The sequence below is a fragment of the Lissotriton helveticus genome, chromosome 12 (genome assembly GCF_964261635.1).
Source record: "Lissotriton helveticus chromosome 12, aLisHel1.1, whole genome shotgun sequence".
Taxonomy (NCBI): Eukaryota; Metazoa; Chordata; class Amphibia; order Caudata; family Salamandridae; genus Lissotriton; species Lissotriton helveticus.
In genome coordinates, this window is record NC_136073.1 from 455,030,201 (window position 1) to 455,048,529 (window position 18,329).

At 43.9% G+C, this 18,329-nt stretch overlaps 1 protein-coding gene across 1 annotated transcript in view; it reads right to left on the reverse strand.

Moving 5' to 3' along the window:
- LOC144798348 (5-hydroxytryptamine receptor 3A-like) overlaps positions 1-18,329 on the reverse strand; it is a 431,839-nt gene that overhangs the window by 254,349 nt on the left and 159,161 nt on the right. Inside the window, exons 2-4 of the mRNA XM_078669182.1 lie at positions 8,362-8,516; positions 6,588-6,632; positions 3,880-3,989 (exon numbers count right to left, since the gene is read on the reverse strand). Coding sequence (XP_078525308.1) covers positions 3,880-3,989; positions 6,588-6,632; positions 8,362-8,516 — 310 coding nt within the window. The remainder of the gene's footprint in view (positions 1-3,879; positions 3,990-6,587; positions 6,633-8,361; positions 8,517-18,329) is intronic.

Below are 18,329 nucleotides of genomic sequence, written 5' to 3' on the forward strand. Positions count from 1 at the left end.
TCCCCAAACGATGAAAGCCCCACCTTGTTTCTGGATGTTTCAGACTGAAGCTGGCGTCACCATGAAAGCACCACCATCTCGTGGCTCCGTCGTAGTCATTCCGCGAGCAATCATGGCAGTCGCTCCCCACCAGAAGCCTGCAGGAGTCGGGGGCCCCCAAAACTTTTGATGAATCCTCAAGGCGGAGGGGACGCTTTCGAGAATGGGGTCCAAGACCTAGCAGACAAGCGTCCGATTTCCAAGGTGTCCCAGGGCCATTTCAGTGGACCAGGCCCAAAAAGGAAACAGCCTGCCGCCATTTTGAGAGTCCTGTGACAGCCGCCTATCGCTGCACCGCAAGAGTGGGCGCAACTCAGCTGAATTGCGGCTTTTGACACAGTGGACCAAAAGCGGACGGAATGGCAACTGAAACGGTAAAGGGGCGCCCCACTACAACAGACGAGACTCCACCTGGAGAGGCCCGTTCACGCCGCCTCCCCCGGGGCGCCCCACGCCGTTATTCGGAACAGCATTGTAGGATACCAAAACCAGTGCGGCAACTTACTGGACATCACCTTGGTGCCATCGTTCTGCTGCCTTGGAACTATTCGCACAACAGTTTGCTACTGATGACCCACCCCCCGCGACGCCCCACGCCGGATGCCGAAATCAGTGAAATCTGGACGTTGTGCTGCGTTGGGACTATTCGCACAGCCGACCGCTACTTCGTTGTTTTTCCCTAAAAATGTTTATATGTTATTAGTGTTTTTGTTTTCTTGTATATATTTATAAGTTATTAAAGTTTTATAATCTTACTACTTTGTTGGAGTGCTATATATTTTTAATGTGACACATAATTGTAAAAACTTTGATGTACAAAGAGTCATCCCTGGAATCTTCCGCTTCAGGCTCGGTCCCCTCCCCAATCACAATACAGGATGGTTTTCAGATAATAGGAACGCGTCTGCTGTGACGGATCTCATCGAGTGTGGGCCTTGATCTACTATAACTCCTTTAAAGAGGGGTGATTCTTTACAGCTGGGGCCATAAACTACATCTGCAGGGCTAGCTGATACCCTAGGACCGGCCTGGACAATCGGACACAGAGGAAAAGGAGTGTCAGAGGGTGCGGTAGTGAATAGGGCGAAAGGGAGGTGTCGGGCGGGCACAGGGTGTGATTCTCAGTGAAGAGCAGCGCAGATGGGGGGTGGTTTATTACCCATGCATAAGACAGAGAGCGGGGGTGACCACTGCCTGGGGGAGATGCTTGCGAGGGTGGGGAGCCATGCTAAGGATCGACAGCGTGCAGAGAGTGGGTCTGGTCAAGGCATCTAAAATGACTGCCGTGCACGACAAAAGTGTGGCATTTGAAAAAAGGCAAGATGGCGCAGACAATGTTTTTCAACACTTCCTGATTTCCTTCGAATCGAACGTTAACAGACGTTGGGGCATATTACCAAAGTTAAGCGATATTTATCCCTAACGATGCTTAGCAACGAATTTTTTACCGCTAAGCATCTTCAGAAATTATCGCAGATAAACCTTGCTATTATCAAGGTTTATCGCAAATACGATAAAAAACGACCGCAATGCATTAATATCGCTGAAAACTCAGCGATATTCATGCATTACCGAGCTAATGCTCTTAGCCATGTTATCCACCTCCCATTGGATAACATGGCTAAGAACTGCTCAGGGCAGGTGGTAGCTTTTGGAGATATTCGCGCTTATCGCGAATATTTCCAAAAGTTGGTAATAGGAGATAGCGATGTTAGCGACTGTTTCCAGTCGCTAACATCTTGGCATGCCCACTTTGCATGTCATTAGTGATAAATATCACTCACATGCAAAGTGGGGCCCAAGATGGTCGCTATCTCCTACTAGCCGTCGCTAACTGGTGTTAGCAACAGCTAGGTAATACAGAGATAATTTTATCTCCGCGAAGCGGAGCGCTGTTACAGATATATATCTTGTTTTTGAACGTTAATTTCTCAAAATCCACTGAAGCACATATATTGAGACCTAGCAAAGGCACATCGAGCTACCAGTCCCTACAATTTTGCCAAGTTTCGTGCAAATCCATTCAGCCGTTCGATTATTATTATTATTTTTTTTTTTTGCCCCGCGGGGCCCTTTTAAAACCTCCACATCAAACCTAAGAGGTCAAGGAGGATCTACTATGCCCCCTTATGGTCATTTGCCCCTTCGCTTTGGCCTCCTCTTGTCTCTCGATCCTACCGAGAGACAAGATGGCGGCCGCTACGGACTGTTTGCAATGTTTACAGACGCCGGAGAACCAATCAGCTTCGCAAACCTCCGTTACGCGAAGCGGAGCGCTGTTACAGATATATATCTTTTTTTGAACGTTAATTTCTCAAAATCCACTGGAGCACATATATTGAGACCTAGCAAAGGCACATCGGGCTACCAGTCCCTAATATTTTACCAAGTTTCGTGCAAATCCATTCAGCCGTTCGATTATTATTATTATTATTTTTTTTTGCCCCGCGGGGCCCTTTTAAAACCTCCACATCAAACCTAGGGGGTCAGCGAGGATCTACTATGCCCCCTTATGGTCATTTGCCCCTTCGCTTTGGCCTCCTCTTGTCTCTCGATCCTACGAGAGACAAGATGGCGGCCGCTACGGACTGTTTGGAATGTTCACAGACGCCGGAGAACCAATCAGCTTCGCTTCACAAAGCTCCGTACCACGTAAAGTCCGCGAACCGGAGCGCTGCCCGGTCCGCTGTTACAGATATATATCTTTTTTTGAACGTTAATTTCTCAAAATCCACTGAAGCACATATATTGAGACCTAGCAAAGGCACATCGGGCTACCAGTCCCTACAATTTTGCCAAGTTTCGTGCAAATCCATTCAGCCGTTCGGGCTAAAAGTGAGGCCAACCGCCCTATGGAAAACTCAATGTTAAAAACACGTTTTGGGACCCCCCTTTTTTCTCGGCCCCCCCTTGACGAACCCCCCCCGAATTTTCAAGGGCTGCTCAGAAACAAAATGTGCCATTTTCCTGAAAATTTCAGCCAATTCCGTCCACAAACGCCAAAGTTATTAGACATAGAATTTTCAAAAATCCCATAGAGAAAAAATCCTAACTATATATACCTACTGGCGACCGCCAGTAGGTAATATATATATATATATATATATATATATATATATATTAGATAGATAGATAGATAGATAGATAGATAGATAGATAGATAGATGGATGGATGGATGGATGGATGGATGGATGGATGGATGGATAGATAGATAGATAGATAGATAGATAGATAGATAGATAGATAGATAGATAGATAGATAGATAGATAGATAGATAGATAGATAGATAGATAGATAGATAGATAGATAGATAGATTTCAAGAACACAATTACTTTTTGGCAGTGTAATTGTGGAAATGAACGCAGAAGAGCCATGTGAATTCAATAAGTAAGCCCCTCTTCCAGGTTCAATCGTCTTCTTATTGCCAGTAAAGTTGATTTTTTTATTTATGAGAGCATGCAATCCCCGGAGACGCGATACTCTCACTTCACAATGCACAACATACTTTTCGTTACGATTTACAGACATCTGCAATAATGGATATTGTTTGGAGAAAGGTTAAAACTCATGAGACAGGATGCAATATTTCATAATTAACGGACGATCGATGCGCTAGATGTGTGTTTTAATACAGATCGTGTGATCCATCACTTAACTACTTAAAATAAAGACTTCCCGCCACAGACTGCATCGAAGTGTGATTAATAGATTATACGAAGACACTAAATGGCAGTGAAATGGGCCGCGTCATTCCTGGATGGCAACCAACAATTTCTAACAACTTAATTTTTTTTATCCAAATGGCTGCATGAACGTAAATCAATACTAAACACTTACATTTCATAGACAAAGAGGTCCGGCCTCCACACCGACGATGTGCCAACAGAAATTTTTGAAATACCACAAAATTGTGTTGGATCCCATGTTAAATACTGATTTTCCCATTTCTGAAAGACAAATTTTCATAATTTCTGTCAGAAACTCTGGGTGTTGCTTCCGCATTTAGAATATTCACTTTCAACTCACGATTTGTACTTCATATTAAAGCTAACAATTTGACTAAATGCATCAATTCAATGCAACCTTTGACCTTCACAATGGCAGTAGTTATGGTTAAGTGCCTTGAACTCAAGGTCAAATACAAAGGCATGTTTACAAAGCATATAGATTTGGATTTTGTATACTGCATACAGAAACACCGCATCCCTGCAGACGTTAACACACATCAGTTGCGCATGTACATATCATAGAAAGCAAAATTGATGTATGTGATTTGATGGAAAAACTTGAATTGAGAAACGACATCGGAGAAAAACAAATCATGGAAAACCAATTTTAGAGACAGACAATTTTAAAGGAAAACAAATAAATCGAAATTTAAAAAGAGATGCGTTTCAAGGAAAGATCATTTTAAGAAAAAGTCTGTATTTGCATTAAAGTTGAGCAGAATTTAGGGGTGGTGAGGAATTTATGGGTTCATGGATAAATCGAGTTTTGGGCTTATGAGGGTTTTAAGGGGCCAGGGGAGAATGGATTAAGCATAGAAAGCTGTTTTTGGGGTTCAGGGTTAGGTGCAGTTTAGGGGTGGTAAGATTTTGTTCAGGATCAGGAAGGGGTGGAGTTTACACGTGTGAGTGTTTTATGAGATCAGGAATGGGTGGTCTTTAGGGGTGATGAGAGGTTTTTAGGAAACACGGATGAGTGGAGGGTAAGGGTGTTTTCTGGATATTATGGTTCACGGATTGTTTAATGGGAGGTTTGAAGATTTAGTCATGGATAGCATTTGAAGGGCTTTTAGGGTTTAGGAATACAAGGAGTTGAGGGGTGGTGGAAATTTTACGGATCAGGGATGAGTGGAGTTCATGGGCAGAAAAGACTTGTTAGAGGTTATCGTGGTGAGAGATTTTGAAGACTCGGCGATGAGCGGAGTTAAGATATAGAAAGGGGTTTTTAGGGTTGAGGAAAGGGTGGAGTTTAGGTTTGGTACATGGATTTTAGTGTTGAGTGACAGGGGTGTTTAGGGGTGGTCATGGTTTTTTTAAGGTTCAGGGATGGGTGGAGATTAGGGATAGTGAGGGGTTGTAAGGGTTCAACAATGGGTGGTATTTAGGGATAGAAAGAACTTTTAGGATTCAGGGGTTTAGGTGTCATGGATGGAAAGAGTTTTTTGTTTAGTGAGGGGCTTTCAGGGTTCAGTGATAGGTGGAATTTAGGGGTAAATAGGGTTTTCAGGGTTCGGGATGGGTTGAGTTTAGGGGTCAGGGATCAGTAGAATTCAGACATGATGTGAGGTTTTTAGGAGGCAGTGACTGGTGGTTTAAGGTTTGTCAGGTGTCATGAATCATTGGTGTTTAGGGAAGGTGGGGAGTCAGAAAGCTAAAAGCATCCAATCTAATTGCTTTAAAATGTAAAAAATATCATCCAAAATAATGTCCCCTGAAGTAAAGCACTGAAATAAATACCTCAGACAATGTTTCTGAAAGTAAGGCTTGCTACCATTGCTGTTATACCTTAAAAAAAAGCATGCAAAAGTCAATTTCGAAAAAAAGCTATTCTATGAATAGGTTTTAATGAAATGGTAAATGCCATTCAGCCTGTAAATTTTTATTAAATAGTTTAGGTGAAAGGGTTTCTCGAAAACCATGAAATAATTTTGCTATGAAATCACATTCAATCAAGTAACGCATACTTATGGCAAGTAGGCACACACATTCTAACACTATTACAGACTCCCATGAATTCAGACCATAAGATATTCATGTGTTCAATCACACAAAAAGACAGGCACACATGCAAACAGGCCACCAGCCATGAAATCACCTTTGCAAACAATTAGATATAAATGCATTCATGTTCAAAAACCAAAGAGTATCCATGTACCCATGCATATAATTAGCATCCAGAGGCTCGCAGATGCAAATCCAGTTCCAAAAACACAAATAATGAAAGACAACACCCAAGCCGAACACATACATGGGCAGAAGGGCTGATGGGTGGCTAGATGAATAAACATACTGATGTAGGCTTCCTCTCTGTTTATTGTTTGCCCTCTGCAAACGAAAATCAAATTCTCATTGGATACATCAGTGATGACTGATTGATTGGTTTCTCCATAAAGAATTCACTTTTACTGAGAAATTAAGTACTTTGGCCACCAGGCCGCTTGAATCCAAATCTTTTTTTGCAATGTCATTTGTGGGTAATAATACGTAGAGCATATGTTGTGGGAATCAACATGTAAGTCTATGTCACAGGAACACGTAGCGCTCAGAGCAATTAATTCTAATGTGTACATTATGTTTATGGTCATTCATAATGAAGGAATCAAATACCAAACACAAATAGGTTGTTCATCAGGGACGTAGGAGTGGATGTCATGGTAACACCAAGAGCACCATCATCTGTTGTGCTGTGAATCACTTGCTTTGCACATTGCACATTTCTACAGGGTTGCATGGTTGTCTCAGTTTTGTATGCACTGCTGGATTCTCAGTCGCCACACTGATCTCAAAATGATTGCATATTTTTAAAGCGCTCCAACTTACTATATCAAGCCAACCAAATGTTTTAAGGGTTTGAAATTTCATGTCCTGAAAGGAAAATAAAAATATATACACCTTAGAAAATACAAATCAGAACAAAATACACAAGTTTAGTTTTGTTAGCAATTTTGTCAACAAACATTTGGTGTCACAATTGTTGGACATTATCTGATATACTTTAATACTATGATTTGACTCATTCAAATAATAAATGTAATGGAAAGGGTATTGGTACAGGTAACTGCAAGACATGGCAAGAAATTTCTCATCAGAAAGAGTAAGAATATTATCATTTCTAACAACCTTCTAAAATTGATTACCCTTAGTTCCTCAAAGTAACCATAGGCACTTGTGAACTCTACAAGCAGAAAAGTTAAAATTCGTTGAACTCTATCCATAAGGAGGTAATTGGTAATTCAATCTGTCAATCAATCACAATAGTTTGGTGGTTACTGGTTTAAAATACGACATTCAATAATATTGCAAACATAATACAAATGTAATACCTGTACATTTTTTTGGTTTTTACATAAGGAACACCAGCCACATTTTATGGTATGTTACATTATATTATGTTGTTGGATAGAAAACCAGGAATCCCCTTCTATTTTAAGCACACCCTTTTATATTTGTGCATTTCTTCAATTTCCAAAGCTAGTTTTAGAGAGCAAGTTGAGTAGATTGTAGTGTGCCTCAATCCAATTACCTCTGGTCTGGGTATTTGTACTGCACTGGGAAGAGCAGTCTAGGAAATCCAGAGCATCCAGCTGGGCATCACTAGTGGTTATATCATGGTATTACAGTAATATAGAGGTAGAGAATCCATAAAGGCCTACACTCTTATCTGAATCTTGATATTCCATTCGATTTGACCATTTATCTAATTGTCTAAGTTTAGACACTGAGGTAGGAAATTAACTGAGAATGGAAATCATCACCTGAGGTCTTTATTAGAGCCAAGGGCAAACACACATATGCTGGGTGTTCTTAGTTCAGTAAACCAGCAGTTTGGCCATATAAAGGTTGCTTTTCCTAAGCATTTTAGAGAGAGGAATCAGTTGTGTTTACAGTTGGTCTAAGCTATCCTGAGTGGTAATTCTGTACATGAAATGAGTATCTCTACATCACTTCATGGGCATTGTTTATGGTCTTGGCACACTTCAGGTGGCTATTGAAATGTATAAGTTTTCTCTTTTCTCTTTCTGGTTCATATTGGGATCTTAGCTACACCTTCTGGGTAGAAAATGTGCCTTAAGCTGTTTCCATACAGAGAAGTGACTATTACTGATAGATTGTATACTAGTTTGTTTAATTTCACTTGTATGGATGGTATTGAGTGAGATGGTGTCATTGTTTGACTCGCTACCATTTCAACATGTTACTCAGTGCATCTTATCAGCAAATATTTCTGGGTTTTTATATTCAAACACTTCACTATATCCACAACTTTAGTTGCTTGGAGCTATTTGGCCTACTTTGGTTTGGTATAATATCTTACATATCCGCCTGATGTCTCTTTCTATCACCACCCTACACTTCCTGTATCTTTAGCTCACACCTGCTTTTTTATCAGTACTTTATTTGTTTGGCTTAGTTTTCCTATCGTTCTCTTCATCCTTTGGTCTCTCTTGCTTCCTTTCTCTTTCTAGGCCAAAGTTTAATGATGAAAAATAAGTTCCAGCTCCCAAATGTTAGTGCCAGTGTCCACCACCTGCAAACACCGCCACATGTTAAGCACTGCTTCCAATCAATAGCATTATGAGTGACACCATCTTACCAGGTCTAGTACTGCGTACAAAGTGAAATCCAGCGTCACTACAGTAGAGTCCCTTGTGTCTTTCACGGGACGCACATCATGAAACAGTGGATCCGTCAGAATGGTCAAGTTCTTTATCACATCGTAGAAACCACAACTTTCTGAATATGTCATAACTGTGATAAAAAAGAGATACATAAACTTTTAGCCATCATGAGAAGGTTGTTGTGTCTGGTTCCCAGAACAATATCAGGCATATAAGCATATAGCATCTACATTGCAAGTGGTCTCCTATTAATCCCTTTATTTAGAGGAGATTTAAAAGTCAGCTTGGAATATGCGGTAAACACATGTACTAACTGTTTTGGGTGTCAATTGGGCCAAAACTCCACTCGAACAAGCTGTCCAAAATACATACTTGCCATATCATCGGGTATGCCTGCCTATTTTTCAGTCTTGGACGGTGGATTATTAGTAGGGGTATGTATGCGCCTACCACTAGAAATAAGGCCACCACCGCAAGATAAGGTCCAGTCAAGGTATCAATAACTTAGTCCCTGGATCAACCCTTGGCAGCTGGCTGCGAGCAGGCAGGCTTAACTCAGGGGACAGATATACAAAGCATTAAAAAACAGCAATACATTAAATAGGTAAGACACAACACACAATAAAAGTCCCACACCAATTTATATAAATAGAAAATATTTGTATCTTTAGAATGACAGCAAAATGACAAACATCTATATAGGCAATTGGAGATATGAATTTTTAAAGATTAAACACATTCTAGTGCTTAAAAACATTTAGCGCCAACTTGGGACATCGGTCATGCTTTTTACCTTCGGAATTAGAAACTTTTCTGGAGGATTTTCTCTCGATGTCATGCAGTCCCCTCCAGCAGGCCGATTACAATCCAACTTTGTCGGATTGCTACTCAGCGAGGCCCCGGTCAAATCCTAAAAGTCTGGAGCACCGGAGCTGTTAGTTGGACCAATCTGAAATCCTGCCCGTTCGCGGTTGAAGGTAGTCGGCTTCACTCTCGACGTCGGGTCAGTCCTAATATGGAGCTTTTTCGAAAACTTGCTCCAAACTTTTCCAAACTTCTGGAATTCTTCCTGATCTTCCTCTTGGGGTTCGAAGTGTCCAAAACACAAATCCAAGGGTCTAGAAACTCTGAGATGGTTCTTGGAAGTTTAGAACTACAATTCCCACAATGCACTTGGCTAAATCCTTAAACGTCCACTGGACGTACTCCAGGCTGGGGACGTCTTAAGGGAGATGGTGCAGGGAAGGTCTGTTAACCTGTTTCTTTCAGGAAGTCCACCCCCTAGTCCTTTTTGAAGCAAGGCAAAGTCCTTAGGGTTGTAGTTCAAAGTGTGCAACAGGAGCAGTCATTCAGAGAGCAATCCTGTGTGGTGTAGACAAGGGTTCCAGTGGCTCAGTCCTTCTTCTCCTTGTACTTTCAGACACCAAATCTGAGTTCCTATGCAGCACTCACATATTTATTCAATGATCTAGGGCAATAAGCAGGGGGCCACCCATGTCCAATGAGGTGCAGGGTGCCACCCAGAAGCATGTCAGCTCCCTCCAAAGTGTGGCATATTCTTGTCCCCCAAAGCACTGCACATTATAATTCAAGATGGAGATTTTCTCTCCTTTGGAGTAAAAGCTGGCTAAACCAACCCACGAGTGTCGCTCAATTCCCCTCCACCTCCAGCAAAAATTCCATTTCTGGACGTGCCATCTGTCTGGGGATACAGGAAGAGGGAGTAGGCCTGACTGGCATTCCTTACAGTCCTGCTCCCTTTGAAAACCCGGTCTGATTTACCCAGCCCACGACCTGCCCTGCTCTTGGCAGCTACAGAGATCCCCACATCAGATAACCTCTGCTCTATGCAGTTCACTTATCCCCTCATCAAAGTAGCTTGGCTAAACCTCTTAAGGCTGACCAATCAGGCGAGCCTGATTGAAGGATGGATTTTGGATCACAGAAAATAATGTTCTATAACCTCTTTTCTGTACAGTTTATGATAAATTAAACAGTGGCAAGTTGTTGGATTTGTCTTTGGCAATTTTGTAAGTCATTGAAGGACATTTTTGAGCCTCTTCCTAGCAATATATACACTTAAATAACACATCTCAATTTTAGCCTATGGAGCTAATAATCATCAAAAAGGGAAAACAAAATTGGCAGTTTTTCCCTCACCACCGATTATAAAACATCTTTTATAATGTCCCTTCTTATATTTACATGGCACCCCATCCTCGGAACACCTAGAGGAGACCTTAGGGGGGAATTATATGTAAGAATAAGATAGATTACAACTTTGGAAGTACCTTTAATTCCAAAGTCGAATTTGCATATAAATTACTTTTGGCAACAGGGTAGGCCACACTCCAGTGCAGGAAATCCACTGGGTCTCTGTACCCCTCTGCCCTATTAGGTACTAGGGACATATAGGTCATTTGAACCCACTTGCCTTATTATATACTAGGGACTTACAGGGGTCTGCTATTGCCGATTGTAATTATACCTAATTATCATATACATTTTTCATCAGAGCACTCGACCTGGGCCTGGTTAGCAGAGCTCCCCCGGTGGAGTTCGCACAGTTTTGCCCACTCCATGCAGAACGTGGTGTTCAGCAAAAACTCTGCCAACCACAGTAGGGCGGAATTTTTCTTGGGCGCAGCTTCCCAGTGTTAAGTTGGTGAGTGCAAGGGAGAAATAATTAGCACTAGACCGCCTTTCTGTGAGATTTCTCAAAGCGGGTGGTAGCAGCAAGTCGCTACCACTCGTGTTGAGAAAGTTGAGATTCATTTTGCGAAAGTTGCCGCTTGGGGCAGAAAGAAGCAATGCCCTCTGATGCGCCACATGGTGCTGTTTGTGCTGATTTTACAGTGCGAGAGACGCTCCTGGTGCTTAAATTCAGCGTGAGCACCACGACAGACCAGAATTCCACAACTTGCGGAATCTTTCAGAGTTTTTAGGTAGCTCCGCAGAATTCCCGAAAGTAAAACTCCATGATTTCCATTCACCCCTAGATGTTTTGGGGGTGCTCGTATGTCTCTGAGAACTATTGCTAGTAAGGACTCCACTGCCTTACCAGCTCTTGTTTCCTATGTTTTAAATGGGCCATGTGATCACAGAGTTGTTAATTTCTTCTAACACTAGACATATTTGGGATCACAAATTTATACTTCCTTGAGGTATCACCCTGGATCTAAAAAGATTGGTTCCCTTTTCTTTGTCTACTGGACTGCTGTGGAAGCAGGGCCAGCCTTTGCTCCGATAGTGGCCCGGGCAAAATTAAACTGTGAGCCCTTCTTGCTCCTCCTACCATTTCCTCACCTCTCTCTTCAAGGTATTCCCTCTAACTATTTCTAAGTGCTGTATAAAACTGGAGTTAATATAAGTGCAATTGGCCAAAGTTTTTCTAACAAACCTTAAACACAGTGCACACTTTTGCTTTTAAAAGATACATGAAACCTCTAGCATGAGCGAGGCAGCGAGTTCAGAGCCACTTACTGTTTCATTTTTTTGCATTTTTTATATAGCGCAAACTCAACTCAAAGGTATTGGAGTGCTTTACATGAGCATCAATTACATTACATGACTTTTGTACACACAGAGAGATTATGTGATGTTCCCAGAACCACAGGACGTTGAGCAAATGCTGAAAAACAGTTCTGGTTCCTTGGTTCCAAAGTCGGCAGCTCTTACTGTTACACCACACCCTCTCCCTCTGCATTTTTTTCTCTCTGAGCTGGGCATGGCTTAAAATCTCCATTGATCACACCTCTCACTACTATGCTGCTTGCAACCAACAGTGCTGCCTTTTGTGCCCGTATAAAGTATCAGAACAATGCAGCGGAGGAAATCAGTCATGTTGCAGGGGATGTTATGTTATGTTATGTCATCTGCATTTATACCGCGCTCAGCTGCCCCAGCAAAGGGGCGTCCCGGCGCTTTGCAAGGTACTCAAAACACAACTCAGTCAATAGGCCAGAAAAATGAAACAACAACAGTGTAAAATAATACAGGCTAAACGAATAGAAAAGTCTTGATGGCGCGCCTGAACAGCAAGAGATCATCGAGGGCCCGAATGTAGGGGGGGAGAGAGTTCCACATATTCGCCGCCAGCACCCGGAAAGAGCGGCCACCGGCTCTGCTCAGCCTAAAGCGCGGAACAACTTCCAGATTTTTGCCCAAGGATCTGAGGGTTCGCAAGGGTACATATGGCACCAGCAGATTCTCAAGTATTTGAGGAGATGAACCCTTGAGGATTTTAAAGGCAAGGCATAGTACTTTGAATTTTATCCTCTGGTTCACCGGAAGCCAGTGAAGAGAGTGCAGCATGTTTGATACAGAGCGCTGCCTCGGCAGACCAATCCCCACTCTGGCTGCAGCATTTTGAACTCGCTGCAGCCGGATGACTTCCGCTTGATTGATCCCCACCAAAAGTGAACTAGCATAATCCAGCTGGGATAACACTGACGCCTGAACCACTAGCTGCCTGGTGGGTTTTCGAAAAATTTCAGGATAGGTCTTAGACCTCGGATAATGCCATAGCAAGTAGCCGCCACCTTCTTGGTGTGGCAGATGAAACTAAGGGTCGGATCCAGCCATACCCCTAGATTTTTTATCTCCGACGCTGGGGTAGGAGTCACACCCAGTTCAGGAGGCCACCTCATGTCACCCCATAGCTCCGCCTGCTTGCCGACCACCATGACCTCGGTCTTTTTGGCGTTTAACTGGAGACAGTTGGTATTCATCCAGTTGGCCACTGCCCGAAGTCCGTCACGGAACCTGGGAGCCTCCATGTCAGAGTCCCCACTCAACGTGACCGCCAGCTGCGTATCGTCAGCGTATGAGACCATCGTCATGCCCCACTGCTTGACGACCGCAGCTAGCGGCCTCACGTAAAGGTTGAACAGAGTGGGGCTTAACGAGGAGCCCTGCGGGACACCCAGTTCCAACGGATATGATTTTGACTGGCAGGGCGGGATCGCAACCTTGAAAGACCGATCGGCAAGGAAGGAACGAAACCAGTGGAGGGCGGAGCCCGTGATGCCAACTTCCTCCAGGCGCTGGAGCAAAATCCTGTGCGAGATCGTGTCGAACGCGGCACTGAGATCTAATAGCAATAGTGCCGCCGTCCGACCCGAATCAAGCACAGAACGCAGGTGTTCAACCATAGAGAGCAAGGCCGTCTCCGTACTGTGACCAGAACAGAAGCCTTTCTGAGTGGGGTCGAGGATGTTAGCCCTCATGTGATGGTCTGAAAGAATACCGTTCACATGGGCCTCGGCTACTTTCGCGGCCCAAGGAAGAAGGGAAATAGGGCAGTAATTCTCGGGTTTGAGGGGGTCAAGGGTAGCCTTCTTCAGAATAGGTGTGACTACGGCCTGTTTCCACTTAGTGGGAACCACACGTGAAGATAATGAAAAAATTAATCAAAGAAAGCACCGGAGCACGGCATAAAGGGGACATGATCCTGAACTGAGCCGGTTTAAGCGGATCCGCAGGAGATCCTGATTTGATTTTAAGGCTCAATGTGTTAAAGGCCTCAATTGATAGACAGGGCAGGGTAGTAAGAGACTCACATCCACCCAGGCTACAGCTGACCGGCTCCGAGATGTGAGTGCCACTCGGGAAGGTTCGATAGATGGCTTGAACCTTCTCGCGAAAGAAGGAAGCCAGGTCCTCGCAGTGGGAATCCGAACAGATTTCCACCACCGTTGCCCTTTTAGCCATCAGGTCCTTTAGCACCTTAAATATGAGTTTTGACGGATTGGAGCTATTTTTGAATTCTTGGGCATAAAAGGCTGCTCGTGTTCTACACACCGCCCTATGGTAGATTTTTATTTTGGCGAAGTAGCATGCCTTTTTCCTAGGGTCAAACGATTTCCGCCACTCCCTCTCAGCCTGTCTACAGGCTTTTTTAAGAAGCGCTAGAGAGCTATCATACCAGGGGCTGGGTTCTTTTGGGCGACACTTAGACCAAACCATGGGGATCAATGAATAGAGGGCACGGGTAACCCACTCACAGAAGAGATTGTAGCCGTGTTCCGCATTGATTATGGGACCCAACGGGGCCTCTTCCAGCAGATGGTAGAGATCCTCCAATCTCAGTTTGTTCCAGTGGCGCCTGAGTACTGTTCTGTCCTGAGGTTTAAAGGGGTGCTCATGAGAAGGGCATAGCATTTTCACCAACATATGGTCTGTCCAAGCGATCCGAATAGGGCTTAAAGCCCTAGCCCCCGCTAGGTTGGATCAGGTAAGAGTTATCCAATCTTATAACAGCTTGAGAAATCTGAGCAGCTTTGTATCAGGGCAGCTACTGTTCACACTGGCCACTAATGAGCTGGTGAGTTGGGGATCTCTATGGTAGGTGGCCTGCACTGACTTTATTTGCCTTCTCCTTTTTCTTGCTGATGATGTTTTTTTGTTTTGTACTTTTATACAGCGCAAACTCGACCAGTCACTGTTGGACCTGGCCCTTTTTGCAGGTTTATCCCCTGACTTTTTGCCTTTTACCTCCTATTTTTCTGACCCTATTTATGTTGGCTTTAGGTGCTTTTAGACAGTGGATGTTTTCTTGCTTTACCATTCCATGCCTCTGCCTACCTGTGGAATCAACATCTGGCTTAGACTGACAGGGGCCTGTGTGTGTATTCACTGTAGACAGTCACACAACAGGAGTTGAGGTGTTCCCTGCTTATGATGATGGCCCATCACCAGGCTGATGGGCCTTCCTGACCTAGAGTGGTGAGAGGAGCAGTCACCGGCACCTGAATAAGGCTGTGCCTGTCCTCTAACAATGCAGTCTCAACCCTCTGGAGTGTGTCTAGAGCCAAGGATAGGCAAGACAAGAACTTGGGAACAACAATGACTTTTTTTTTAAAGTAGGACTACTTCAAAGGTAACATCAGGTATAGGTATTGGACCTAAATCCCCAGATGTTTAGAACACTTCTGGACTGAGAGGACGATGCCAAGAAGAAGACCTGAATAACTGTCAGGAGGGGTACTGACCCTTTGCTGCGTGTTGCGTTGCTTCGTTGGCCTGCAGTTGCTGCTTCTTTCTGTGGGCAGTGGAAAGGACTGGACTTTTACTTTACTGTGCCCTGCTTCACATGATTCTCCACGGGCTTGAAGTAGATCTTGCCAAGTGGTGGCTATGCCAGTTCAGGGCCACTGAAGGTGTTTGCTGAGCTGTAACTGCGAGAAAAGCCTTCCTGGCGCCGTCACCAACGCTGCTGCCTGCACCAACGCCCTGGTCACTGCTCGCTGAGTGAGGGCAGCGCGACCTCCATGACACTGCAGCCCTGGTCTCACTGACTATGTTGCATCTTGTTGAACGTAACGCTGCTGCTTGCACTGTGGGCGTGGGCCCCTCCTCTTTGCACCGACTTCGACAGCACAGCAACGCTGGCCTCACCGATGCAGCCGCCTATGCGCCGTCACTGACTCCCCTGTCTGCACCAAAGCTGTGGTCACCACCTCACCAAACTGCCCTCAACAACACCACAGCCTTGGTCTGCCGACAACAGTGTCATCAACTCCGATGCTAGCACTCCTCACCGACGCCACACCGCAGCCTGCACAGAAGACACGGACACTGCATCATGAAGTGCATGCCAAACCGCCCATGACACCGCAGACCCAGCACTGCCGATGTCAATGCTCCTGACTTCGATCTCTCGTAATTTGATCTGCAATACGTTTGACTCCGAGGACTCAGTGACTTCTGCACCAACCTACAGCACCGATGCCCGCGACGCCACAACGCCTCACCACCACACTTCTCCACAAGGTCCTCGAGGCCTCTTCACTTTCCAAGGTACTGTTTGCGAGTCTTCCCTGACTCCATACCCGTCCCTCGACTCCATCGAGGTCGGACTGAACTGTTGTATTTATTGGTCACAATGCTGTGATAACCCCGATTGGCGCAATCAAATTCAAGGAACTGTATATTTATTCTTCAGGAATTCATATCTTTGCTTGTGTATGTTGGATTTTTGTCGTTTTGGTTATGCTTTGTTTAGATAAATATTTGCTATTTTTAAAACTGGTGTGGTATCCATTTTGTAGTGTTTTTACTGTGTTACTGTGTACTTTTTGCAAATACTTTACCCATTGCCTCTGAGATAAGCCTGACTGCTCATGCTAAGCTACCAGGGCGTGCGCAGGGGTTATCTTAGGTGTGTAATTGCCTCCTGACTCGAAGGAAGGTTTCCTTCTTGGATAGGGTGCAAGCCACTTCCAACTAATGAAGACTCCCATTTCTAACAGTCACTTTTTAAGGCATGTGGAGATGAAGTGCTTTGCCCTGAATCACAGGATGTTGAGCCAATGCTGAGACTGAAACCTGGTCCCCCAGTTTCAAAGTCAGCAGGTCTGGCCATTATGCCACATCTCCTCCTGTGTTAGTGGAATTTAGGTGAGGGGGGTTTGGTAATGGGGGTGTAAACAGGTAAACAGGAGATGGAGGGGCAAAGGACAAAGACTAAAGGACGGAAAGAAGATCATTTATTCAGCGCCTGAAGAGAATGGACAGCGCTGGTGCAGGGACGTCTTAAGGGTTTAGGGGGCCCTAGGCCAAACATATTTTGGGGGTCCCTTGTTCAGAACAGCTTTGAATTTATTGTCTGATTTCAGTTCTTTCATGCCCACTTTGGCTGGGTCGCTGACAATGCACAGGTACACTCATCCGAATTTTAAGTGTTTTTATATCTGATAATCAGGAATAGCGATATGTGTTTTCAGTATTGCAGCAGCTCACTAATATTACTGCAAATACTTGCTCCCATTTCTCATATGTGAGGTCCTGATTTGATCTAAATTAAAATATCTTTATAGGATGTTGGATAAAACATAAACACAACAATTATCTGCAAAATATCTGTAATAGACTCTCACACATCACATCATCCACATTGAAATAAATTAAAAGAAAACAGTATTTAAAGGAATGTGTTTCCCAATTTTAAAAGTTCAGTAGGACAAGACTCTCTCAGAACAGAGCTGGCTCTGTCAGGGGTCCCCATGAAAGGCCGGGGCCCTGGACCAGTGCCGACTTTGCCTATGCCTTAAAACATCTCTGAACTGATGAACTCAAAAGAAAATTAATGACTGAAATTCGTTTTCCATGCAAGATTAGGGTGTTCCTCTGAAAGTAGGTGGCCTGGGCCCATGTCACCCATGCCTAAAGAAGGCCTTGAGTGTTGGTGTGTGGTATGACCTGTTTCATGGACCTGTTTCATGGATTTGGGCACCTAATATGTGGTTGAGGCTGCAATCTTTCATATTAGCTAGACATTTCTACGGCATTGCCTTGTCTCGCTAGTCAACCAAAAAAATAAATACAATCTCCTGTTGTAGTGAGGCTCATTAACCTGCAAATAGATCAGCAACCTGTTTACGACATTTTAGAATATTGGGGAGTCCTATAAACCATGTTCTCTCTAATGTGAGGGTTCTGCACTTTGCATTAAAATTATCTCAGCTTTGAAAGCGTGCATGGTTCCTATTTTCTAGGCTTAATACTGTTTGTAAAACCAAATGTCATATGTCAGAATTCACAAGATTCCTTACTGATGTTTGCTTTTTAGGTCTGGCTTCACATAATTTGGTCTGTCTGTTATCGAAGACCTATTGTCTATGACACAATACTGTGTGCTTAGAGTTTGTTTGCCTACCTCCATCTCAATTCCCTGCTCCTTGTTCAGTGGCTCTCCTCCCTATTCATCTATTTTCCCACTCCTGAAGCATTTCTTCTTTACTTTGTTCCTTGTTGAAATTATTTATTTTAATTGCTGATAAGACAGGACTCTTTTTTTAGGTCTTGTCTAGACAGCGCTTGCCCTGTCTCTTTGATTAGGTATCGGCTAGACTTCGCTTGCACTGCCTCTTTGAAACATGCTGTATTCACTCTGTGGGCATACAGTTCGCCTATTGGCTTTGTACTCGTTCATTACATTGTC